A 27,020-nucleotide genomic window follows, 5' to 3' on the forward strand; every position below is an offset into this window, starting at 1 on the left:
AGTGTCTAACCTTGAATGGCCGCCGTTGCCATAGCTACCGCCTCGCTAAGGCGAACCCGTCGGAACTTGCAGTCGAAAGAAAGGAGCGCGTGCGATCGCTAGTAGGCATTTATTAAATTACGACGTCCAAAAATGTAAGTATTTTCAATATTACTTAGTGAATCTTTATTCTAATTATATATAGTGGTTTATTAGCATTTTATACATGTTGTTATCTAAATTTATTTTTAAAATAGAATTATTATGTACATATATTTCTTTTTTTTGTAAAGTTACTACTCTAGCCTAATAAGGCCCATCAGAATTTGACCTGGGCCTTATTATGACTATGTTATGTAAAGGTTTTTTTTATATTTTTATTTCAGAAGAATTATGGAACCAGTCGATGAATCAGCAAGTCGATGAATCAGCATCTAAACCAAAGCAACAACGTGCGAAATGGTCCGAGCACCAGATTACTTGTGCTGTGAGGGCTGTACAACGAAATATACTTTCCCAAAGAGAAGCTGCTAAAAGATATAACATTCCACGAAGAACATTAAGGAACCACTTAAAAACTGGCTCGATGGAAAGGAAATTAGGTCGAGCGGCCACCTTAACACCAGAACAAGAAGAAGATTTAGTGGGTAGAATAATACGCTTGGCTGAAGTGGGAATGCCTCTAACACCTAAACTTGTTCGAAAGCAAGCATTTGTTTTTTGTAAAAAAAACAGCATACCTAATCGCTTCAGTGATACTACTTCTACAGCTGGCAGAAAATGGCTGAAACTGTTTCTAAAAAGGCATCCTCAACTAACTCGGCGAAAAGCCCAAATGATGAACCCATCAAGGGCCCAAAAGCTAAATAAATTTATTGTCAGTGATCATTTTGATAAAGTAAAAAGCTTACGAGAGAAACTTCATATTGAAAATAGACCGGAATGCCTATACAACATGGATGAAAAGAGTTGCCGTATATCACTTCATCATCAGCAAACCGTGTTAGCCCAAAAAGGGATAAAAAGACTGCATCAAATAGCTAACGAACATGCAGAAAGCGTTACAGTAGTCGGCTGTGTAAATGCTGTAGGAAATGCTATTCCACCGATGATTTTGTTTAGAGGCAAAAGAATGAAACCTGAATTTACTGATAATTTACCAGCAGGTTCATTGGTTAAAATGACTGCAAAGGGATACATGACACATGAAACTTTTATTGATTTCATTGAACATTTGGCTAAACACAAAACTTCTGGAAAATGTCTTCTGGTGTTTGATGGAGCGGCGTGCCATCTCGATTACAGCATAGTAGAAGAAGCTGTAAAACATGATATAGCACTGTATTGCCTTCCGTCAAATACGACACACGAACTCCAACCCTTGGATAAATCGGTATATCGTTCATTTGAGCACCACTGGGACCAAGAACTGTTAAAATTCGTTTCAAAAAATCCAGATAGAAAATTAAATAAATCAAGTTTCAACATGATTTTGTCGGAAGTCTGGCCAAAATGCAAGACACATGATAATATCGTAAATGGATTCAAAGCTACCGGTCTTTATCCATTTGACCCCGAAGTTATACCTGAAGAGGCGTTTGCCCCATCTGCATTAACAGAACTATCTATTCCAGCAAGCAGTGAGAACGTTATAGCGTCCACCAGTCACGGTATTGTACAGAACACAAATATTACCCAGATGACTGGTTTAAATGTCAACACAGGCTCTGAATCTGATTCAGACTCCGATAATATCCCATTATCTGTATTAAGAACCTGTGCGGTTTCTACTACCCCAAGCCAACTAAGTACGGAAGTTTTCGATATCAATGACGAAAACCGCAACCCAGAGCAGCCGTCTTATGAAGAAACTCCTGCTGTTGATCCCTCAGTAAAACATGACAGCAATACAGTCGCGGCCAAGTCACCCTTTCAAACACTCATTCCAACGCCAAAGATCCTTAAGATTAACACAGCTGCTCCACGAAAGAAAGCATTAAATTATAGAGGACAACAAGTAACAAAAGATCTATTTGCAACAAGAAAGGTAAGTACATCTTCTACTAGGCCAAAAGGAAGACCAAAGCCCTCCAAAGATAGAGGTCAGAAATCTGGAGTGACTAGAAAGAATCAGCAGTCATTAGCTGGGACTTGGTTTTGTCATGCTTGCAAAGAAGATAAGATTTTGGACATGAGGCAATGTAAACTATGTGGTGCATGGTTCCACGAGATATGTGTGGGCCTTGATGCCGATGATGAGGATTTCGAATGCCCTGTGGCATGCATTACAAACTAACTTATGGCTTGGTTTTTTGCTTTGAATTTAATAGGATTGTTAGGATTTTAAGAGTTTATTACATTTAAGTAAATAACAAGACTGATTCTCATGAGTAGATATTTACGGTTATTAAGAAGTTCCTAATTTATTTGTTTTTTTAATTAATGTTTAATTTTTTTATTGTTATGTTTTTTCTCCAAAATCAGAACTAAGGTAGATACACAAGTTATTTACAGAAGCTTCAAAAATTTGAATTTATTAACTTTATTGTTCCTTCGAAGTTTTATGAAGGCCTGTTATAAATATTTTTTTTCGTTTTATTTTTAACATATAGTGTATTTTGTATTAAGACTTGATTCCAAAGAAATTACTGAATATTAATGTTAAGATAAACATAATTCTTCCATATGCCATAATAAGGCCCGGGTATGGCCTTATTAAAGCACGGTGGTCTGAATAAGGCCCAGAAGTCTCTTTTTTTTAAAAAGCTTATAGATAATAGAAAACATTGTTTTCTGAAACAAAGGTATATTTAATACATTGATTATTAAATAAGTGATTAAATAAACATTTTTTTTTTATTAAAACATTCATAGTGTTTTTATTTTACCTAAAAACAAATAAGGTTACATGGGTCACCTACCTTACTTTCAGGTGGCATCTTTACATTTCATCATCATCATTAGCGACCCATACTTGTCCACTGCTGGACGTAGGCCTCTCCATTTGCACGCCACTGTGCTATCTATCTATCTTTGGCTACTGGCATCCAGCTCCTGCCAGCCGTCTTGCGCAAATCGTCACTCCACCGTGCCAGAGGACGTCCTACACTACATATTAAATTTAATTTAATTCATATTAAATTCTACCCTACAATGTGACGATTTTAAAGTGTTTTTATGAATCTACTCGAATAAATAATGTTTTGATTTTGATTTTTGGGAAACGCTGGAGAGTTTGTGCGACTGAACTTGGAACTTTAGGGATCATCCATTTTAAAATGAAAAAATAAACTTACCGCAATGCAGGCTGCCTTTTATTGAGGAAAGTTGTAGGTTTTTTATAGCTATGACCCAAAGAAGAAGAGTAATAACCGACATTACATAATACCTACCAATTTAACGAGGTTAAATTTAAGATACAAATAAAAACAAAACGGTTGCAGCCTGTAAATTTTCATGTGCTGGGCTCTTCCCCTTTGAAGAGAAGGTTTGGAGCATATTCCACCACGCTGCTAAAATGTGGGTTGGGAGATACATAGGTAGCAGAATTACATTGAAATTAGACACATGCGGGTTTGTTTGTTGACTCACAATGTTTTCTTTCACCTTTCACGAGATGAATTATAAACACAAATTAAGCACATGAAAATTCAGTTGTGCTTATCTGGGTTTGAGCCCGCAAACATTGGTTAAAATGCACGCGTTCTAACCATTGGGCCATCTCGGCTCTCATTAAAACAAAAAATAAATTAATCATTAATTTATGAATTTAAAGGAATAAGTAACGAAGCTCTCTTAGGCTGATTGCTATTTATAGAGGAATTTCAGAAAGATATAAATTAAATGAGTGAAGTCTCCTCTCTTACTTATGGGTTTACTCCCAGGCCTTGGATTTACTCCCACCATACCGACTCTGTACAGGTTATACAAATGCAACAAAATTTTACCCAAAAAATTCTATAAAGATTGCTTCCTTCACTGCCTAGGACAGTGTATTAAGTAATATTATAGTATACAAATTAAGTAAATGAAAATTCAGTGGGCGGAATTGAACTCACGAACAACGCTTAAGATTCACGTTCGATCCACCTAGCCTTCTCAGCTCTTATTGTATTGTACGTTCAATGTAACTATATTTTAAGTTGTTTTCAGTTGTAAAATCATGTCATTTAAATCATAGCATATTCGATATTATTTTTATATGAAAACGATGTAGGTAATATTATTTTATATGCCATGATGTAAAGCACCAGGCCAAAGGCTTAAAAGCAATAGCACATTTTTTAATTAAAATGTAAACCATATTTTGACATTTGCCAAATTATTTAAAAAATCATAAATTTATTTTTGAATATCAACAATATTACCCAAAAGACATTGTTTTTACCTATACTGATTTCCAAACGTAAGGGTTGCTGATATTGGCCACAGAATTAATTTTAAAAACAATAATTGTGTGGCGTTAATTGCAGATATGGCATTACAACAATATCACAAATTACAGTCAGCGACGGCGGCAGAATTCACGCGGCGACGGCATGCCTCGCGTGCCGATGACTGTCCGGTATTCAAGATATGCGCCCCGATCGGGGAATACCTGGGATACCTGATGTGTTTACGACAAAATGTACTTTTTAATTATTATGTACTATAATCAATTCGCTACTCTTATTTATAGAAAATTGTTTAATGTTATATTTTTAGTCACATAATGTATAACATAAGGAAGAGAAAATATGTTTAGAGTAAGTAAATATTCGATTTTTGAGCGGATATTTCAGCCTTTTTATAATGTTTTAAAAGGTCTTTACGTTAGCGACGGCCGACATTCTATTTAAGGTATCGTTCAGTAAGTATTCTATGTGTGGGTATAATAATATAAGGAAAGATCTAGAATATGAAGTGTAATAAAATTGTAAAAGGTTTGTGTTTTATATAAATTATAGAAACAAAGTAGTTTTTCTTTAAGCTCAGCTGTTCGTTAATTCACAAATGATGAAGACTCTATTGATGGATTTCAATGCTTATATTTACATAACTATATTTAAAGTCACAGTGGAGTTAAATATCCTAATTTCATTATAAATGAAAATATAGATAGATATACTTCTGCTTTGCTAAAATATTCAACTTTAACAATAATGTAACTGTAATTTTATTCTGTAAGTTCAATAAGAAAACAAGTTAATGAGTGACTTTATTTTTTTACTAGAAAAGGTAAATTCAATCAAAGTCAAAGTCAAAGTGAAAAATCTTTATTCAATATAGAAGTATTTACACTTGCTTATTGATGGTCAAAAATCTACTACTGGTTCGGAATTTAACACCTCGGACCTGAGAAGAACCGGCAAAAGAAACTCTGCGGGATATTTTTTTTTTGTTTTTTTTTTTTTCCATTTTGCATGTACAATAATAATTATATTTTAGTTATTTGAAACAGCCTGGAGGCGATCATTTCATTCCCAAGGTGTGCAGTCAACTAAAAAGTCATTAGTGTTGTAATATCCAATATTCTTATAACAACCTAAATGTAACCTTTATTTAAAGTCTAACTGTGAAAAAAAAAATGTAAATTTTTTTTTAAATCTTGTAATGTGTTTTTTGCATAGAGTTTTGTACCATAACAGATATACTAAAATGTAAAAGTATTTTTTAGATTAGTTTGAAGAGGACGCCGCGAGCAAAAATTAAATATTTAAAGTGAAGCAAGGTTTAAGTGCACTCTGCTGGCAAAGCAACGTGGATAAGTACGCGTGAAACTTAACCCATTCTTAGTTGAATCAGAATTTAGGAAATCTTGCTTCGAAGAACTTGAAAGACAAGCTTAATTCCACTTTCGAAACGTTTGGTAAACTGATACTACATGTTCTAAACTCAGTGACTTGCCGTAGGCAGCAGCGAGTTTAATGGTTTGTATATTTTTCAAATTTCATGCTAGTATCGACCATTCAGTCTGGATAACGGCTACGTAGTAATATTGTATATTAAAAAACGCGGGTATTTACATACTATTTAATTTTATTATATTAAAATATATGTTCCAGAAGGAATGTTTAAAGTGTACTACACAAGAGATGTCATTGTTATTTTACAAATGCAGCTTATAAGCAGCAATTGTGATATGTCATACTATTTCAAATAAATTTATCAAATCGCCAAATAAACGAATTTTAATTTGAATATATATCGAAGTCACACCGTAATAACCTCAAAAGGTGAAAATCGAACAAGCGATACGTACTTACTTATAGTTATATCACACCATAATATCACTCTTAGTTATTTTTAAATAAAACAAACATTCAAAGTTTTAAATAATTTAAGCAGTTCAATATATGAGTTAGACTGAAAATATTTAAAAGATCTATCCTTTATCCTTTAAGAGCAAAAAAAGTCTAAGCTTTCTAAAGCTATGCAAATGTACAAAGGTCTTGAGGGTCGAGACGTTAGGCTGGGAGGGGGGTGGCGAGCGGGCAGTGGACAAGGGGCAATGCGAACAAAATGCCATCGCTTTGTAGCCCACGTTAATCCTTTAATAGCAATCGGGCGGTGCACGCTAATAGTATCCTCGGTTGAGGATAGACTCGCCCTCTGTCCTTTGTCTTTTATAATCAGATCGTTAAGCTATTCAAGAAATGTTGCCTGCATTCGTATTAGACCTGTGTATAAGGAGATAAGTGAATTGGCTGCATGTATTGATAATATAGATCGAGATTCGTTTTTTTTTATGATATCTCTCGCTTTAAATTTTATATACATTGCGTATCTTTATGTTTGATTATTATGTTTTATAAAATATATTTATATGATGACGTGATCAATCCTCATACGTAAATGTAATGAATTATTATTTAATGAAATTACAAAGTTTGTTTTAAGGACTTTTTTTTTTTAAATATTGGACAACATCACATACATTACTCTGATCCCAATGTAAGTAGCTAAAGCACTTGTGTTATGGAAAACAGAAGTAACGACGGTACCACAAACACCCAAACCCAAGACAACATAGAAAACTAATGAATTTTTTCTACATCGACTCGGCCGGGAGTCGAACCCGGGACCTCGGATTACCGTACCCATGAAAACCGACCTCCGTGGTCGAGTAGTGTGTGGTGTACACACTACTCGACCGTCCGTCGACCTCCGTCCGTCGTCCTCGACCGTCAGGACTAAGTTGGTCGTTCAATGCATAATGTAGCGTTTTAGCAAAAAAAAATAACCGACTTAATTTTATTTTTTTTAGAGGTTAGAACGCGTGCATCTTAACCGATGATTTCGGGTTCAAACCCAGGCAGGCACCACTGAAATTTCATGTGCTTAATTTGTGTTTATAATTCATCTCGTGCTCGGCAGTGTAGGAAAACATCGTGAGGAAACCTGCATGTGTCTAATTTCAACGAAATTCAGCCACATGTGTATTCCGCCAACCCGCATTGGAGCAGCGTGGTGGAATATGCTCCAAGCCATCTCCTCAAAGGGAGAGGAGGCCTTTATCCCAGCAGTGGGACATTTACGGGCTGCTTATGTTATGTTATGTTATGTAAACTTGAAATTTGGCAGGTAGGTATATAGTAGGTATGTAGTAGGTATATACTCTTATAGGGTGTAGACTAAACTTTGACTCTAAGGGGTTGGATGTTTGTGTTTTATAAAATTCGCACGGATGAAGCTGCAAGTTCAGCTAGTTATTTATAATCACAAAAAACAATCTCAATTGTATTTTTTCATAAGAACAATTAGGAAGCGGGATGTAGGATTGTTATTTCTATCTTCTGTAACTAAAGTCACAGTATTCCCCGAGCTTGTTTCCAGGCCCACCGCGCACTACGTCACGCTGAACACATATCTCATAGACACTCCAGTATTTATCATTTCTTTGTCCACCCCAGAGATTTATTGAGTCAAGGCCCTTCGAGGCGATACTATAACTCAGCGACCGTTTTATTTATGACTTATGTGATTTTGTTATCTTACGTGCAAAATTGGCGTCGACTGTTTTGATTGTTATGTAACTAAATGTACAATACTAGCCGCTCGTCTGGTTTTGCACGGGAATCATTGATATTTAAATTAGTGGGTTTTCAAAAAAAAAAGTAAATTTGTTAATTAAGGAATTACTAATATTCCTATTTACACCTCCTTTTAAGCTTATCGTTAGGTTAGGTTAGGTTAGGTTATTCGTGTTAGGAGTGGGGACGACAATAGCCTTTAAAAATAAGGCTATTGTCAATAGGTGATAAGGCTTTGTGCATGCCAGTCTGGGTAGGTACCACTCATCAGATATTCTATTGCCAAACAGCAATACTTAATGTTATTGTGTTCTGGATTGAAGAGTGAGTGTAAGTACAGCCAGTGTAACTACAGCCACAAGGGACATATCATCTTGGTTGCCAAGATTGGTGCGCATCTGCGATGTAAGGAATGGTTAATACAGTGCCATTTTCTATGGCCGATGGTGACCACTTACCATTATATATATATAAAGGCGCGAACGTTTATGAGAGTTAGGAGATAGAGAGGACACTTGTGTCTGTGCAAAGAACACAAGTCTGTCATATAAAATGTAAATTGCTTAGACTTAGCTTGAGAATTGCAACAGTGACCAAAATCAATCAGTAGGACTCACTTCTAAATGTAAATTTAACGTAAAATCATTGCAATAGAATATAAAATTGAACACAAAGCGTAATATACTTAATACCTTTGTCTTTTAATCAATAATGATAAATTAAAAAAAATAACAAAAGTTTAAAATGCGATTCCGTCATTATTCTTACATAAACATCTAGCAAAATCTCTATTAATTAAAGCTATTAAGGAGTTTCGGTTGTAATTTAATACTTTGTTTAGATTCGTATCTGATTAATTAGTAAGGATAATATGGAAGCCTCTTCGAGTTTGTCTAATAAAGAAACTTCCAGAAAGTCTTTTTGAAACTTTGGCTCTTTGATGAGCGTTGCGCGGGATTAGAAAAGTCCTCCTCAAATATGTTTTCTCGCTGTTCAACAACTTAATTCTTAGAAAGTCGCTTTCCTTTTAACATTTTCCTAATTATGTTTTTCGAACGTTATTGAATTTTACTTTGAATTATTGATAAAAATAGATGTTTAAATAAATACGTATCTAAGATGTTCGTAAATAATACTACTTTGTTTAAATATGGGTAATTCTAAGACGTTTTTATTGTAATTAATGAGTTTATTATTTTCATTAAAATCAGTAAATATTTAACACTGTTATATTATCTAAAAAATTAGTAAATCAGTATTAATAAACACGAACAAAATTATTGTACGAAAAACGCCGATAATGTTCAAGAAAAGCATCTCTCGTGATCAAGAATCAACCAACGTTGGTAAAACAACGGACAAATGTTTCAATGATTCATTTAAAATAATAATATTAAAATAATGATTCATTAAAATATAATGCATATATTACTTCTTTATCGAGTCAATTAATTTTGGCTTTATTCCAACATCATTAAAACCATCTCAAATAATATTTATACCGGAGTTTATTCTTAAAAATCCGAAAAATGTTTAGAATATTCCGTAACAATCGGCTATAAATCATAGACACCCCTATCGAGCTGTTGGCCGCGAGGGATGAACTTATCCCGTCTTAATATACTGCGAGAAAAAGTAACCTGATCCCGCCGGACAAGGAAATACACTTATAAGGAAACTCTACGTACCTATATTTGGACTGCCTTGAATAAACTAAAAATGGGTTCAAAGGGTAATCGATTTATAGTCCTTTACTATATAGTTTTAACATATAATATATATTTTTACATACATTTACAGATTGAAGAGTCTTATTTTTTTGTATGTTGTATATTTCATGGGATATATATCTAGCTTATTAACGTAGTCGAATTGAAAAATCCGTCCGGGCGCTTTCCAAGCAAACGCTGCCAAAACTATAAGCGATACAACTAAAACATTGTAAATAGCCATCCATTGTAAATGCTTATGTTGTAAGGAACTTTCATACTGTAAATTTTCATATCAAACGAACACACAAAATGAATGTCCCCTTATATATTTTGTATATTATTAGTGCTGTCTTTCAAATTACTAAACTAGAAATTGTAAGATTCCATAACCCGGCGGGACGTCATATCCGTCACAACAGAAAGGAGGAGGACTGACCAGGAAGCAGGAATAATGGCATTATGTAATTTTCAAAACACGGAAGTGTAAATATCTGCCAATAGACAAAATTCGGGATGCTATTAAAGTAAAAAATAAAAAAATACAGAAACCCATTAAGATTCGCAGGACTCCGGATTTGACCCTAAGACCTAGACCCCATATAAGCTATTAGACCAACGAGGCTGAACACAGTAATTAGTAGCCAAATTACTTCGATTTCTGTATATGTCATAAAGTATTCTATACATTCAACCAATTTGTAAACAATACAATCGTGGCTTGTAAGAAAAACTACCCACAATCCTTTACCGCGTCAGAGGTCGCAGGCGGCTCGCGGCCTCTGTACAATAAATCAAGCCTCTAGGAAATTGCCGACGGCGGGAGGGAAGGAGGCTTGGGGAGGGATTTAATTAAATCTTGCATCGAACTCCTGAGGCCGCCTAACGAACGACCATTGTATTTAAATAATGCGTGTGTCGACTTTTTGTGTCTGTAAGAATCGCTTGATTTGATTTAGAAAGGTCCCTTTAAAAAGGTATTTTTGACACCAGCGGGATATTTGTATAATTTATGTATGTTTATTTGTTTGTTATTTATAAATGTACATAAATTAATTTGTTCGAAATATGTTGAGTATACAAATATATTATATATTCTTCACAAAGGATGATTTTATTTAAATGTGTTTATTGGTAATTCTATAGCAAATATGTCTACTTATTACGTGTAACTTGTAAGTTAATTTTAATCAGAAGTAGTCTTTATTATAAATAAATTTGAACTTTATGTCAAAGCAGAGGTCGGCAGATATATAACGGCACATACTGACTTGAAACACACACCAAAACAATTTTACTATTCTGACTAAATCGAATCTCAACACAACCATACTAAGTATGTAGATTCTGCTTTCTGACGGTAGAATATATCATGAGTAGGTGGTACCGGCTTACGGTAATACTCCATGTTGATGTATATCTCTGTTGGATTTTTTATTCAAAATATTTGTATTTTGCATAATCACCAAGTTTCGCGAAAATTATGAAGACACTCCTTTAATAAGGTAATACTCCAAAGGAGTGGGTACCACCTACGTACAATACATATTCTACCAAACAGAAATAAATAAGTTGTCGAGTATTTTAAAGATTATAGGGTGAGTGAGCTAGTGTAAATACAGGCAAAAAAAAATCAAAATATACTTTATTCAAGTAGGCTTTTACAAGCACTTTTGAATCGTCATTTAACAAACTATTTAAAGTAAAGCTACCACCGGTTCGGAATGTAGATTCTACCGAGAAGAACCGGCAAAAAACTCAGTAGTTACTCTTTTTCAACATCTAAAAATACAGTTATGTTAGTTAAATAGTCATGCTAGTTAAATAAGTAGGCACGTAACATCTTATATCCCCAGAATTGTGGCGTTTTGGCGATGTCCTTAACCGAGGTGTCATGACTGCATATAGACATTTGCACCTCAATCTACTTATTTAAAAAAAAAAATGAAATGTATATCGTATAATTCGAAATTCTTCCAACTCTAAAAATCGTTTTAAATTGTAGATAAATAAATAGGTATTGTTCATTGTGTTTTCCTGTACGTAGCGTCAAATTATATGAGCAGAAGGGTTGTATGAACGACTGTACTTAGTACTAACTCTCCTCAATTGCTTATATTTCATTTAGGGGCGTTAAATAAGGCTTTATTACGTAAATAATAACCCCAAAATATTCTCTCTAATTAATATAAGGGCTGTAAACCGGCTCTCAGAATAGCTTGTTAGCGCGTGTTTGCGTTTAAGCCTTTGCTTAATCATTTTTCATTTATCTTTAATATTTTATGACATTTTTTCAGTTTTTTTTATAATTTTATTTGAAAAAGAAACTGCCCTATATTTTACTGGCCGTGTGATAAAAAAAAACTTATATTTATTCTTATATATATTTTATATCAAATAAAATTGAGAATGAAAATCATGCAGTCTGTCTGGGGCTATCTTATTACTAGGGTTACAGACATCACTATTTCATATCATTTCTTGAAACAGTCGTATAATTAAATTAATTTTATTACAAAAATAAGTTTCATTTAGTGAAAGGCTCTGAACAATAGAGTTAATGTTTGTTTTGTTTAAAACTCTTTGCCTATTGTTAAATTAAAAAAATGTATAATGCTAAAGTAATACTCAGTTGGCGGTAGAGGTTTCCGCACGCCCGTCTAGGGTACCACTCACTCATCACATATAATGCCAAATAGAAACAGTTATAGAAATAGTATTGTTGTGTTTCGGTTTGAAGAGTGAGTAAGATGGCGTAACTACAGGCACAAGGACATAACATTTTAGCTCCCAAGATAATTGGCTAAGGAAGGATTGGTTAATATTTCCTACATCAACAAAGTCCATGGGCGGTGGTGACCTCATTCATACCATCATGTGGTAGATCTGCCCTTCCATATGTATATTATAAAAATACAAGAATATGGTAATTAAATAGTTTATATTTGTTAATTCGCTCATTATATACATAGTTTAATATTTTTATTTATTTTAGAATTGTATAGTTTTGTATAATGTGTACGATAACGTTAGAATCTATGTTTGGGGCAGGTTTTACTTTACATCCAATTTAATATAATTTTGATTATGATTTTAAGGATTACGCCCAAGAAAATCAACGCTAGTGTCGATTTGAAGAACAAAGAAACAATAAAATTGTTTCTCTTTACAATAAGTCATAGATTCGTGTACGTCATCAAATTTTCTGAATGTATTACGTTGAGTTTATAGAATAGAATGTAACTTTATACAATAAACAGTGGAGTAACAAATCGATTTATGCTTACATTATGTATGGCAAGATCGTCGGTGCATTTGGTAAAGGAACAGATTTACATACGTTTGAAGAGTCCCGGAGCTGACCGGTATTCATTATTCAGGAGGGGCTGGAGGTAAATGTAGGTACTCTCATCATCGTTTAAAAAAATACATAAATAATATATGGAATTTAAAAGTTATTTTATGTTACTACGAATGCTTTCATAAATATTTAACAAAATGAATATAAGTATGTAATATTTTATAACTTTTTCTGTTTGTATATTTGGGTTAAAATTATATATCAATTATAAATAAGTACAAACAAAGCCAGTCAGATCCATCTAACTGATTAAGTTTAGAATTTGAAAATTTTCACCAATCTGTGTGTAGTTTTAAAGCATTGCTTAATTAAAATATGTATTTAAAAATATTGCTTTTCATTTACTATAACTTATTATAGAATTACATATCTCACGAACTAGAAGCGCTTAAATTAGAGGTTTTCAGGGTTGTTAGGCGTTGCTTGACAAAATATTCCATCATTATATAATACTACTAAAATCCTGAAGTATATATCGACAGTAATCCTTATATATATTATATTGATAATAATCATAGCGATCGGCAAAATGGTATAGAAGTCGAGGTGCTGTGTCTCGCCATCTAGCGGCCGATTACCACAAAGTGTATATGACCTCCTCCATCAAAATATGCATCGTTCAAAAGGTTATTAATTTCGAAAATATACCGACAGCCATTTTTTAATGATTTGATAAACCGTCCAAGTATTATGAGTGTGAAGAAACTCGAACCTCATCGTTGAACAAAAGGGTTATATGTCAGATTCTGACAAGCGACATTAATCATAATAGCTTTAAGATGCACGTATCAAAAAGTCGTATTACCGTAAGTCGGTTGTCAACGTTTCACAAATGAATATGATAATATGAATATGTATGTAGTATGTAGGATTTCAGAATAACGCTGTTGATTATTTGGTACATACTGAGACATTTGCGCTCTAAGAAATACTTACCAATCCAAAGTGCCAGAGTCGAGATGGCCCAGTGGTTAGAACGCGTGCATCTTAACCGATGATTTCGGGTTCAAACCCAGGCAGGCACCACTGAAATTTTCTGCTTAATTTGTGTTTATAATTCATCTCGTGCTCGGCGGTGAAGGAAAACATCGTGAAGAAACCAGCATGTGTCTAATTTCAACGAAATTCTGCCACATGTGTATTCCGCCAACCCGCATTGGAGCAGCGTGGTGGAATATGCTCCAAACCTTCTCCTCAAAGGGAGAGGAGGCTTTTATCCCAGCAGTGGGACATTTACGGGCTGCTAATGCTAAAAATGCTCCAAAGTGCCAAAAATCTTGGGAGCTAACATGTTAAGTCCCTTATGCCTGTTACGATGGCTCACTCACCCGAAACATAACAATACTAATTATTACTGTTTAGTGGTAGAATATCTGATGAGTGGTTGGTACCTACCCGCTGGGATAGCACAGAGCCCTACCACCAAGTAAAATGTACAACTCGCTTATCACATAGGTATAACGCTATAAATTTTTTTTTTAGTTTTGATTTATTCCGATGTGAAAGTCTTGTGATCCAGTATAATTACATGAACAGGGGACATAACATCTTAATTCTCAAGATTGGTTGCGCATTACTGTAAAATATTTCTTACAATGCAATGTCTATGGGTAGTGGTGACCTCATATGATCAGGTGACAAATATGAAGACTACATTACAAAAAAAAAAACTAATCGATTAGCTCGATAGACGAGAGAAAATCCGCGGACAGAAGCCGGTAACTTATATAAATACGTAGGTCGTAGTCCCGTGAGACCATGTCCTCTGTTGAATGTTTAATGTGCACTCGAATCACAATAAGACGACGACTTTCAAAGGATATCCATTTGAACATAATGTGAATAGCAAATAAGTATATGATGTGTCGGATACATAATATATGAGACTGTACGCGTTAATGGGTACCTAGTCTTTCCTTTCTATGTCTTGCTTTTCTTCTTTAATTGACTTTAGTTTTGGTCGTGATTACGCCCAGATTGTAACCGAGACGATCCAGACTATAGTACACCAACACTATAAAAAATAGCACAATTTATTTGGGCATGAGTTTTAATGTCTACGATGGTTTTACAATCGTTTTAAGTTGCATGGTCTCATTTCCATTTCTCACGAGGATTGATTCATTATCGTCCAACTACCACAAACTTTCAACATTGTACTCGTATCTACTTATTTATAGCATATATATAGCATATATTTATAGCATATATATATATAATATAGTAGTACATTTTCCTATATTATGGATTATGGATATTGGCCCAGCCTATCCGTGTGAATAACCCGCATCTGTGACTCAAACAATATAGTTGAAAAGTAACATTCTAGTACCTAAGTGTTATTTGCGTAACTACTTGCAACATCATTCTTTTGATTACGACATTATATAGGTATCATTTACATCATTAAAAGCATGCATATATTTACTTGGGGGTAGGGTCTTGCTAGGTACTGCATGAGTGGGTACTCATCAGGTATTCTGCCGCCATACAGCAATACTTGATATCGTTGTGTTCCGGTTGGAAAGGTGAGTGAGCCATATAATTACAGATACACACATAACATCTTAGTGTCCAAGGTTGGTGTCGCATTGGCGATGTAAGGAATGGTAAATATTTCTAACAGCACAAATATCTATGGGCGGTGATTACCACTTAACATAAGTTAGGAGGAGGTAATTGTCTCATTTTCAGCCTTCTCTTCTTTTGAGAAGAGGTTTTGCAGTTTATTCTGACACTAAGCTTGCTCGAATTGCAGGTTAGGAAAGTACAGATTTGTGGCAGAATTTTATTCTATACAAACAGCTTTCGTCACGATATATCCGTCACCGTCGAGCACGAGATGAGTTATAAACACAAATTAAGCCCATGAAAATTCAGTAGTCAATCCAAGATCCGGTAAGTTTTCTTGGGTCATCTGCACTGAGTTTTCATGTAGAAAGGAACCAACTAAAGGTTTCACTTAATTTGTGTTTTTCAATAATTTAAATTTTTCGATTGATAATACAATAAAATTTGTAATATACCTTTATTATGTATATGTAGGTATAATATGTACATCAATGATGAATGACTAGTGATATTATTTCGTTCTTTAAGATATTTATATAGGTATGTCATTTTCTAATAATAATAATTGTATAAATCAATAGGTAATTATTATAATTATTGCTTTTTTATTAAACAAGAAACTACTTCGACTTAAGTGAGCTTTGTAGAGAAAATACGTTGATAAATGTTATTACGATTTTATAATCTAATAATGATTTTATTAATCTTCGGTTATGTTTGACGCAGTGGGTTCGATTCTCGTCCGCTATGAATATTTGTTCGCCTCCGGCGTAAGCTTATTTTACTCGCAAATAGCAGCCATCGTCGTTATAACAAATAACAATATTCTCATTTTAAAACTTGACTATAAAATATTTGAAACGATAGTATTCATTATGTTATTTTCATATGAATTCCATCTCAATGAACTGGAATTGTTTGATTTATGAATACCTATATTTATTATGTATACTGAGCCCTTAAAAAATTATATGAATGATAAAAAAAAATACTCTTATAACTCTACCTATATAAAACTAAATCACTAAAAAAAATAAAGAACTATGATTGTCTAAAATAAATTCTTAATTAGCAATGAGGCGACACACGATTCAATTATTAGTTACTAAGCACAATTCTGTTCCGTTTTTCGATTTTTTAGATTACAATTACCTGAAATAGAAATAGACTGTAAACTGTACCTATTATTACTATAAGTATTGAAAACGGGACAATCATTTATATATAATCATATTCAGTCTCGTGAAAAAGACATTCGTAGATAATGTCGAAATATCGAGCTCCACCAAATATAAATAAAAAACATGGTAAATATCCCGTTTTAAATACTTATAGTAATAAAAATAACCATGTTAATTTAATATCTTGTACCTTTTATTGTTCAAAATAGAAATACGATTAAACTGATACGTATCTAATTTTAGAAAATTACTCTTTTTTTTCCATAACTAATGGATGTGTTTAGATATGAATCTAAGATCATATTTACCGTAGCCAAAAAAGTGGTTTTCTCACGAGTGCAGTGTTTAAAAATTTGTTTTCTACGTGTTTATGTGATTGGCCTTTTCATCAAAATAAGTTATTGGATACGTTAACTTAGACAAAACATTATCATTACGGTTTTAGGTCAACAATATTGCTTGCGTAATTTTATATTCATTGTACTTATAATTTGTTGTGAAAATTCTGAAAGCTATAACGTCACCTCGTGTACAGGAACATACCCGAGGAACATTTTTTTCTGGTGTCTTAGTTCCATCGATCCACTGCGGTTAGAACCGCGCCACTTAATGAAATAGAAATTGGCGACCTCTCGAAGACAAACTCCTAACCCTCACCCGTCCCTCTCCCTCGAGGGGGAATGGTCCGCTCAAGAGCCGAGGGAAAGGGACAAAATATATTTATACAAAGTCAAAGACGACCGACGAGTGGGACAGCTGTATTCATTATGAATATAATGCGGTCGCGGCTGTGTCCGTGCGTCTGTACACCGCGTGTCTGTGTGCGTCGCCTTCTCAACGAAGCCGTGAATCAATATTTCATCTTTGTGATGAAGGACGATGGCCAGTTTAGGGTCGACTTAGTATCTCTTATCCGCAACTTAAACCTCTACCGAATCCAAGCTACAAATACTCGCCACGAAATATTTATTAATGATAATAAATTTCAAACCTCGACTGCATTCTAGGATTGTACACTAGGGGACATCTACATACCATAAATCATGTAAATAACCAACCGCGAGTCCTTATTTGAAAAATGAGCATTGGTGATGTATTAATCGATAACGAGAAGTGAACGTCTCGCGTTGTGGTTGGTTTGCGGTTAAATGGGCGTGGCTTGTGGTTATATTTACGATCCCCATTGGCCGATCACCTGACCTTTGCGGTTAGTCCTGTGGTTTCTAAGATTTTCACCCCGTGGAAAAATATATACCGGAAAATATACGCGGGTGTGACGTGATTGGTCGGCGGTGATAATTTGCGGTTAACCGCGAAAGGCTATTCGTTAAGATGATAATGGGTGGTACGACACAATTGGAAGGATTTGTCATCGGTTTGTTTGGCACGCGTCGAACTTGCGCCGCTCGTTGCGGTCGGAGGTGTCGATTCTGATTCGTCCCGAGTGGCTCAGTGCCGGCTCTATAATTACCTAAACTGTAGTACACCGTATTTACAAGAATATTCTAAAATCAAGAAAATATCAGTCTTATATATTAGTATCTAGTAGTAGTAGTTTTTCAGATTAGAAACTACATAGATTTTATTAAAGTATTTCTTAACGTTGATCCAATATTTAAGTATAATAAAATATAATAATTTAATTACTTATTACTACGTACATTTTTTTTTTAAAATAGAACCGCGCCCTCTTGCGAAAACGGACGGAACTTTGTAGTAACTATTTTTAACAAAACTCCTTCAAGTGCGAACCTTTTAGCTTTCTTCGCCTTCTTAAGAAAGCAAACGCCTTAAGAAAGTTCACGAATAAAACCCCTCATCACGTACACAACGACATAACCCTCCACACAAAGCGAGAGGGTGCAAAAGCTGCGCAAAACAGAAAGGTTATAACGCCTTTTCCAAGCTGTATTTGTAGTACGCCTTTATTTCATTAAAATACATTCGTTATGAATTTTACTTTGGCATAGAACTTACGCCCTTTTGGGTTTTATTTTAAAATTTTACTTTTCATCAACATTATGTTAAAATGTCTTATGTACTACACGTGCAGATATTAAAATGTAAACGTTATTTCGTTTGAGTAAGACTTACATTTGAGTGCACCTTGACTCCGAGTTTCGATAAAGTTGTAGCGTTGTATTTTTGGCATCTTTTCTTGAATTTGTCTGTGTGTGTCTTTATGAATAGGACCTAGAAAAGTGTGTGTACGGTGGCGCTAATGTGCTCAAAATGTAGAGAAGGTCCGTAAGATGGCAGTACTTGCAATCTTTGCGCTTAGATAAGGTAAAGTAGGAAGTTTACTTGTTTCGAATAAACATATGTATATGTATAAAGTGTATTGTCATAGCAGGCATAGTTAGATATTAACGATGTGGTTGTGGAACATAATATTTTTATTAGTAATTTTAAAATTAATTAAATGTAGGAACCTAATATTTTTTAAAATTTTAAACCTAATATTTTATATGAATTGTGTAACATTATCGGTACATATAATTACATTTTTACATTACATTAGCAGCCTGAAAAAAAGTTGAAATATTATTGAGTTCTGATATAAGTTACCTACATAAATGTAACGAAATTATTATGACAAAAGTTTTTAATTTGTTACACTCAAATAGGGTTGTGTTAAATTTAAATTCGTTTAGCACTTTCGTTCAGTCTAGATCGATATGCAAATTCGGAATGATTTAATTTAGTCATAAAATTCGTAAGAGGCTTATACACATTCTGTGACCGTATGATATCGGTATCCATATCCCTGTCTGCATCATAATCTACTATTCAAAATAAGTCTACATTACTATCATCACTGTTGTAATATTCCATAATTAATAGAAATTACACAGAATTATTTTAGAAAAACTAAAGTTATCGGCCAATTTTGACAGATAAGCGAATGACGTTACTAGAGATAGCTTCGTCTATCCGAGAGTAACTTGAAAATGTTTTTGATTACTGGGAAGCACGATTGGTATGAACGTTCTTATCTCTGGTAAGATATCCGTCCTCTCGATGACAGATGACTAGTTTCGATAGGAAATGCTAACAGATTTGGCTATCTTTAGTTACTGAAATTAGGGATAGATAAGTTATTGAAAACGGCCGTTAATGACGTTTAATTTTTTTATTGCAGCACTATTAGCTACCTGTCACCTACTAGGTAAACATTATTGGTAGTATTTTGTTGTGTTTATAGGAATACAGGTATAAGTAACGTCTTATTGACGGATAGACGTAGACGAAGGATGGTCTTGTAAAAAGAACGAAGCATAAAAAAACGGAGTTAAGAGTAAGTTTTTTGTGCTCCCATGTTTACTAAATTTAGTTATATACGTTGTGAGTTTATCATTAAATAATTTAGCCTAGTTAATTTAATTAGTTACATTTGTAAGATAAGCATCAAAACTGAGATTATAAAAGTAAAGGCAAATGGAGCGTGCCGAAAATTATAGTGAAGCAACAAAAATGAATACAAAATCAAAAGCGAAAATGGAAATTTCCGGTACGAGAAGGCCTTAACACGCAGAGGCCATTCCATATTAAGTCCTGGAACTTATTCCTTCACGCTGCTCGAGTAGCGGATATACTCACCTACCAGTGCTATAATTTAATCCGGACAGTTTTCGTCACGACATAATTATTACCTTTTTATCATTGACGAAATTTTGGAAACACTGACGTTCTTGTCAGTTGTTTTAGTAGAATCTACATTCCGACATCTTGGTAGTTTGATCTAAGTATAAATAATCTTGTAAAATGAAGATCAAAATTACTTGTAAGAGTTTTAATCAAATAATTATAAAATTAAGATATGTGATAGGTGATCTTTGGTTACTTACTATAAACGTGAGGATCAAATTTATGGTCAATAGAAAAATATATGAATCTTTAATATAAAACTCTTAATAAAAATACATGTTAATCTAAGTGTCTATGAAGTTGATACCCATATATAAAGCTGGGCCATACAGAGACAAGCGTCTTGGTCTATAAATATTTCGAAGCAACCGAACTGATTAAAGTTGTTTAATTAAGCAATGTGAGCGCAGCGTTGCACCATGAATGGAAATATTTAATTATCGCCCTGCGCGTAAATTTCCCACGACTGCGATAAAGAATAAACATCGGCATTGTCTTGAACCCTCGTAAGAATTACAGCTTTTAGGGTTGCGACAAAGCAATCGTTAAACAAAATTATAATCCGATAAATACTTACTTTTTATTTTTATATAATTTACAATCTCAAAATCATCATTTTTTTTACTTATCTACGAGTAAAACAATGTTAAGACTCGTTTTCTTTAGGAATTATTATGCAAACGACTTTCAACTTACCTAGCCCGGAAAAAAAAGATTTTTCCTTTTTATGTTTTATCTTTAATCTAATAATTGTATATAAATCCTCGTTGTATCTATCAATATTTAAATGGGACAAGATGCTAGTCTTCTATACATATAACAAAAATTGAAGTGTCTGTTTGTGATATTAAAATAACCGCTTTTACTAAATGCATATGTATACACGGTACATATACTAAAAAAAGCATTTTTATTTTTATTTTTACCTGTCTTTCTGTTTGTTCCGGCTAATATTAAATTCTTCACATTAACTTAAGCTATGTAGTTATGTATAGTTTCTATAAACTAAGCGAACAAAATATTTGTCCAACACAAACAGTGACTTTGTTTTATACTATTTTAAGATAAGCATACATAGAGTATGTTGATTTATAATAATCTCTTTTTCTTCTTACGGAGTAATCTTATTTAGAATAGTTTTTATTTCCTACCAAATATTTATTATTATTGATTAAAAATATGTAAGATTTTTATTAGTGTTTTCCAATCGTTATGCTTTAACCCCGGTATTTCGATAAGTCACCATAACCTTTACCCACTAAGCTAAGGCAATTAAAAACACTGTCTTTAACCAGAATCGATACGAATCTGTATTACAGACTAGGCATACATATTTAAGTTAATTTGTGTAAAAGGAACAGTGTAGTTGCTGTAGCAAGACAAGTTGAAATATCAAATCTTTTTTTTTTTTATTTCGTCAATGAACTGGCAAAAGAGCCACCTGACAGTTAGAGGTCATCATTGTCCATGGAGATTGGTACTGTACGGAATATTAATCATTCCTCAAATCACCAATGCAACACAACCTTGGGAACTTCTTTTTCATGTAATAGCTAGGCGGACCGGCAAATGGGTCACCTGATTTTAAGTGGTGGTTAGATATATTTACCATTCCTTACTTCGTCAAAGCGCTACCAACCTTGGGAACTAAGATGGTATGTCCCTTGTGCCTGTAGTTACACTATCTAACTCGCCCTTTAAAAATCAACCGGAAGACAGCAAGACTTTGCTGCTTGGCAGCAGAATATCTGATTGGTGGTAAATACCATCTAGTGGTTAGATTTAAAATCATCTTTGATCTTCGACCAAAATATTAATGTATTAAAAGTTTTATTCGTAAAAAAAAATCGTAATTATTTCGATGAGGAAGTAGCAACCCTTATAAGCAATGTCTCAAGTCGTCGCGGCCGTCCCAAAGGGGCCATTACGCGGTCACCGGCTGATTACCGCCCGCCTTGATTTCAACCCTTCGTGTACCACCACCGTACGCTTTTACGTTAACACTTTAATAACTACATAAGCATTAACGTTATGTCATATTATTTTACTTGGAATTAGCAAATTATGAAATATAGTTAGCAGATCTGAATTTTGCAATTTCACAAGGGACGTAATGTCTTAGTTCCCAAGGTTGGTGGCGCATTGGTGATGTAAGGAACGGTTAATATTTCTTACAACGCCATTGTCTTTGGGCGGTGGTGACCACTTACCATCAGGTGACCCGCTTGCTCGTCCGCCTACCGATATCATAAACAAAAAAAAAATGCAAGTTTTATAATATGTTGATTTGTGTATCAGAATGGTATAGTTTTTACTTAGTTACTTGAAAGACTCTGGTTGTAGCTTTTTATTTAATATTATCTAGTAAAATGATGAAACAAGAGTGCTATTAAGAAGTTAATTTTGAATAATAATTACTTTTTTTATGATAAATTTACAGTGTAATATTCGAAAAACAAAAAAAAAATACTACGCAATAAGTGAGTTACGAATTCAGTGAAAATTTGTAACTAGTACAAAATCAAGAAGTAGTACTTATTTTGTTCAGATATCTAAGCAAAGATTGAACTAAATAAAATTCCTTTTCATAAACTTAAAATAATATATTTTTTAAACGATATCAAATATGAAACAGTGATTTTAATACAAATAAGTAATACTTTTTTTTCGTTTTAGTGATCAGCGTGTCTAATAGGATTTTTCCAGCTGTTTCTGTTTTGCTTTGCCGTGTTTCGACCAAATTGTCGCTCCAATCTTCTTAATATAATTTGTCTATCTTTTTATATGTCTATATGTCTTTATTCCGATCAGATGGTTGGTGTTAAACGCTCAGGATCTATAATATTCTTCCATAAAAGTCTGAATGTACTCAACCACAAAAAAATATTATTTACTTCTTAAATAAACCCTTCAACATCAAATATTTAAAATTGGAACGTGTGTAGATATTTATGCTTGATTATTATGAATATGTTCAAAGCTGAATAATTATGTTCATTAAACAAAATTCGTTCCCTACAAAGTGGCGTCAGACGAGACAAACGAAGCGTACACGGTTATTGTAATAATTGGCGTTTTCATATAAACAAAAGTACAAAGACGGTTGTAATTAAGGGGTCCGTATGAAAGGTCTCGTAATTATGGATACACTTGTCTACAATTGTCAATACAAGAATTAGTAGACTTCGAATTATAATGGATTTAGATGTGAGTGTCTTGTCTTTGAAACTTAATTTTATTTTGAATGCTTGCTTAAAACAAATATAGGTGCACTGTTACGTAGTCAGAGTAAATGTTATATATAAAAAAATAGTATTGGTTGGTTGGTCATTTGACCGATTAACATGAGAGTTGGTGCATAATTATATATATTTAATAGGTTTTTGTACGATCAGCTTTGCGGTTTCTCGCCACGAGATGGCATTGAAGCATATCAACTTATATATCGCTAAACATATCTCCATGACAGTTGGTAAATGAGTACATTTGAGCACGGAGACTATTTTAGCGTATGTCGTGTAACACAATAGTTTACAATGATCTTTAAAGGTAGATTGCAATTTTCGTGCCGAGCATTAGGTAGCTTTATGTAACTCAAAACTAACCCCAACATCTTATCTAGTTGTTAATGAACTAGTGGGGTACTGTTATACTTATCTCCAGGGTACCTATTGGTTCTTTAGAAACATCTTAGTTATTTTGGTTGGTCATGCATTGATCTCGTATCGCTTATCAAATCTCTTTTTTTTTCTTTTTAGTTGTTTTTTCTTTTCTTATTCTATAAGTTCTTTGTTTATTTCAAATTTTTTTGTCAGGATGTTTTTTTATATTTGTCCTAATTGTGCCATGTCCTAAATAAAATATTATGTAATGGTCGTTTTGCGAATTGATCAATTTTATTACAGAACCGATGTTCGCTGTTTTTATTAATTAATAATTTGAAATGATTATAGAAATATTAAAAAAAAAATCAATCCTATAATATTTCTATGATACGCAGCAATATAGACATAGAGTGTCGCTTTCCACTTTACTAATTCTAGACCTTACAGAAAGCCAGCGATTTAGCTTGTTTCTTTTGTTGCTGCCGCTGTTGAGTGTGATTTACATTTAAGTCGTACAAAACGTTGTTGAGGTACTTTGATGTATAGTCTTGTAATGAAATATAAGTATTTTTTGTATCTTCTTCACTATTATTTAATTCATCTGCATATATCCTGTTTTAAATAAAAAAGGTTGACAAAATAAAATACAATTTACTAAATGTTTAATAATAATATTAATAATGGTGTTTGTAATCAGTGCTATTTTAACTTCAAGATTATATAAATTAAAATGTAGTTTTGAAGCAGAACATGTACAGTCTTACAGGTCTAAGTGTGCTTTACTTATTATTAGTAGGAGAAGTAAATGTTGAAGTAGCATAATCATTAATAGTGTTTTCGATACGAAGTGTGACTGAACCAGTTTAATTAGAGACATACCATCATACGATGTAAGAAATACTTATAATGCCGTTGACCATTAACAATGGTCTCGACTGTATCCGACTAGTATCTCCCTGCCTTAAGAAAAAAAAAACAACTGGGCAAGTGTGAGTCGGACTCGCGCACTGAAGTTTCCGTACCCCACACAATATCGAAAGATTTACCGGTTCTCGGATTTTTTTCTTCCTAGATTATCTCTTATTAGATTATATCTTTACTTGTGCTACAAGATATTGCTTCGTGACAATTTTCATGATTCTAAGCGAACGGGAAGTAACCTAAAGTTTTGATTCGACAGAATGCGACATAAACGGTCATGTCTTTTGATTACTATGTTTTTTCACAGCTCCCAGGGACTGCAAACTGTATTTGGTATTAATTTCAACTTTATACCTCTACGCGTACCTGAGAGGAACAGACAGACAGACAATGTAGTGAAACTTTTTCCTTTAGATGTACGGTACCCTAAAAATAGTTCTATAGTAATCACAATAAAAAAGAGTTTCCGTAGAAGTCAATCAGATCGATTTTATCGGTAGTGGCACACTTAAACAGGAATAGACCGCGGTTTAGAATATTGACGGCGACATCGTATCTACATGGCGTGCATTCATAGGCGACACGGCACAAACGAAGCGGCACAATTAAGGCGGGTACACACCGTAGGCACGGCGCATTTGCCGGTGTCACGTACCGACCGCCTCGCACTTAATTTCGCAAGGGGGCGCGCGGGGCGCGGTGCGGTTTTAAATTACGTTCTCTCCCCCATCGCATCGACAGCCTAGTTACGATAGATAGTTCGATGATTTAGTTTCGGAAGTGAATTTTGAATGGCTTTTTGATAGGTATCGAAGACTTTAATTTCATACTTGACTTTAATCTTATACATATTTTCAATGCTCAAGTTTGAAGGTTTGTGGCACTATCATAGCCAAATTATCATAGTTAAATTTTAAGCGGATTACTTAATTCTGAACGAAGCGTTTCATTATAAACAATATCGATCATATTAAACTCTACAAATCACAAACTATTTTCAACAATCACAAAATTTGACCAAACTTTATTCATAATATTGCAGTTCCAAATGTGAAAATTTTAATATCGTCGAAATAGTATAATAATTATTCAACGAAATTTCATCTCGTCCTCTGTATAAAGCTATTTAGACGCCATATATTACGAACGAGGCATAAATCTGTGCGGGCGAAGCCAAAATGTTCGTGTATTTAATGCTAAAAATCAATAATTAAGCGATATATGTAATTAATACGCCGTGCCCGCGGCGCACGCATGCATTATAGAGGAGTGGATACATGCATTATGAAAATGACGATGATAAGCCCCGTCATTCACGACCCTACTTATGTACTTTTATGTTTACTAATATATTGACGTTAAAAGGCTTTAGAGCGAGCTTTGGCTTTGGTATATAATATAAATTTTGCCATAGATTAAATATATTTTTTACTTTATATCTACTATTGACATAAGCCCAACAGTGGGTCATTTACCGGCTCATATTACTTAGTACTACTATTGGCATAATTACATTAATTCGTATATATGTGATAGTGAAGCATAATTATTATTTTTTGTATATTTTTTTCTCTAATTATTATCTATTTTCAACCGTTTTCAGTGACCAGCTTAAACATGAATAGTATTGGAAATAGAAGTTTATTAACATAATAATTGATAACATTAAATGCTTAAATATATACAAATATGAATTAAAAATAATTACTGTATGAATCTTGACCGCGTGGAATGGTGGCAAGAATGCTAGCAGCATTTCCCCGTTGAATCGCAATTCCTATCGTCTGGGCTAAAAACGAACTAGCCCTCCTGTCACCAGTGGAGGCAATAAGGCGAGGTGGAAATTAGCTCCGAAATTACCTTATATAAATAATTATTAAAAATATTTGATGAGATAAGACTTCAGAAAAAAAGGGCGTAATAGTGAGACAAATTGCGCTTAAACTGTTCGCATTGCGCACAAGTCTCTATTCATTCATTCTTATAATCCGATCCAAATTCAACAAGACTGGAAAGATCTTAGGTTCGGGACC

At 33.7% G+C, this 27,020-nt stretch overlaps 1 protein-coding gene across 1 annotated transcript; it reads left to right on the forward strand.

The window, feature by feature from the left end:
- The first annotated feature begins 385 nt into the window (after nucleotides 1–385).
- LOC125070127 lies at nucleotides 386–2,275 on the forward strand. Its single transcript, XM_047679827.1, has one exon. The coding sequence runs from the start codon at nucleotides 386–388 to the stop codon at nucleotides 2,273–2,275; it is 1,890 nt and encodes a 629-aa protein (XP_047535783.1).
- The last annotated feature ends 24,745 nt before the right edge of the window (nucleotides 2,276–27,020 follow it).

This window comes from Vanessa atalanta, chromosome 16 (genome assembly GCF_905147765.1).
Source record: "Vanessa atalanta chromosome 16, ilVanAtal1.2, whole genome shotgun sequence".
In the NCBI taxonomy this organism is placed as follows: domain Eukaryota; kingdom Metazoa; phylum Arthropoda; class Insecta; order Lepidoptera; family Nymphalidae; genus Vanessa; species Vanessa atalanta.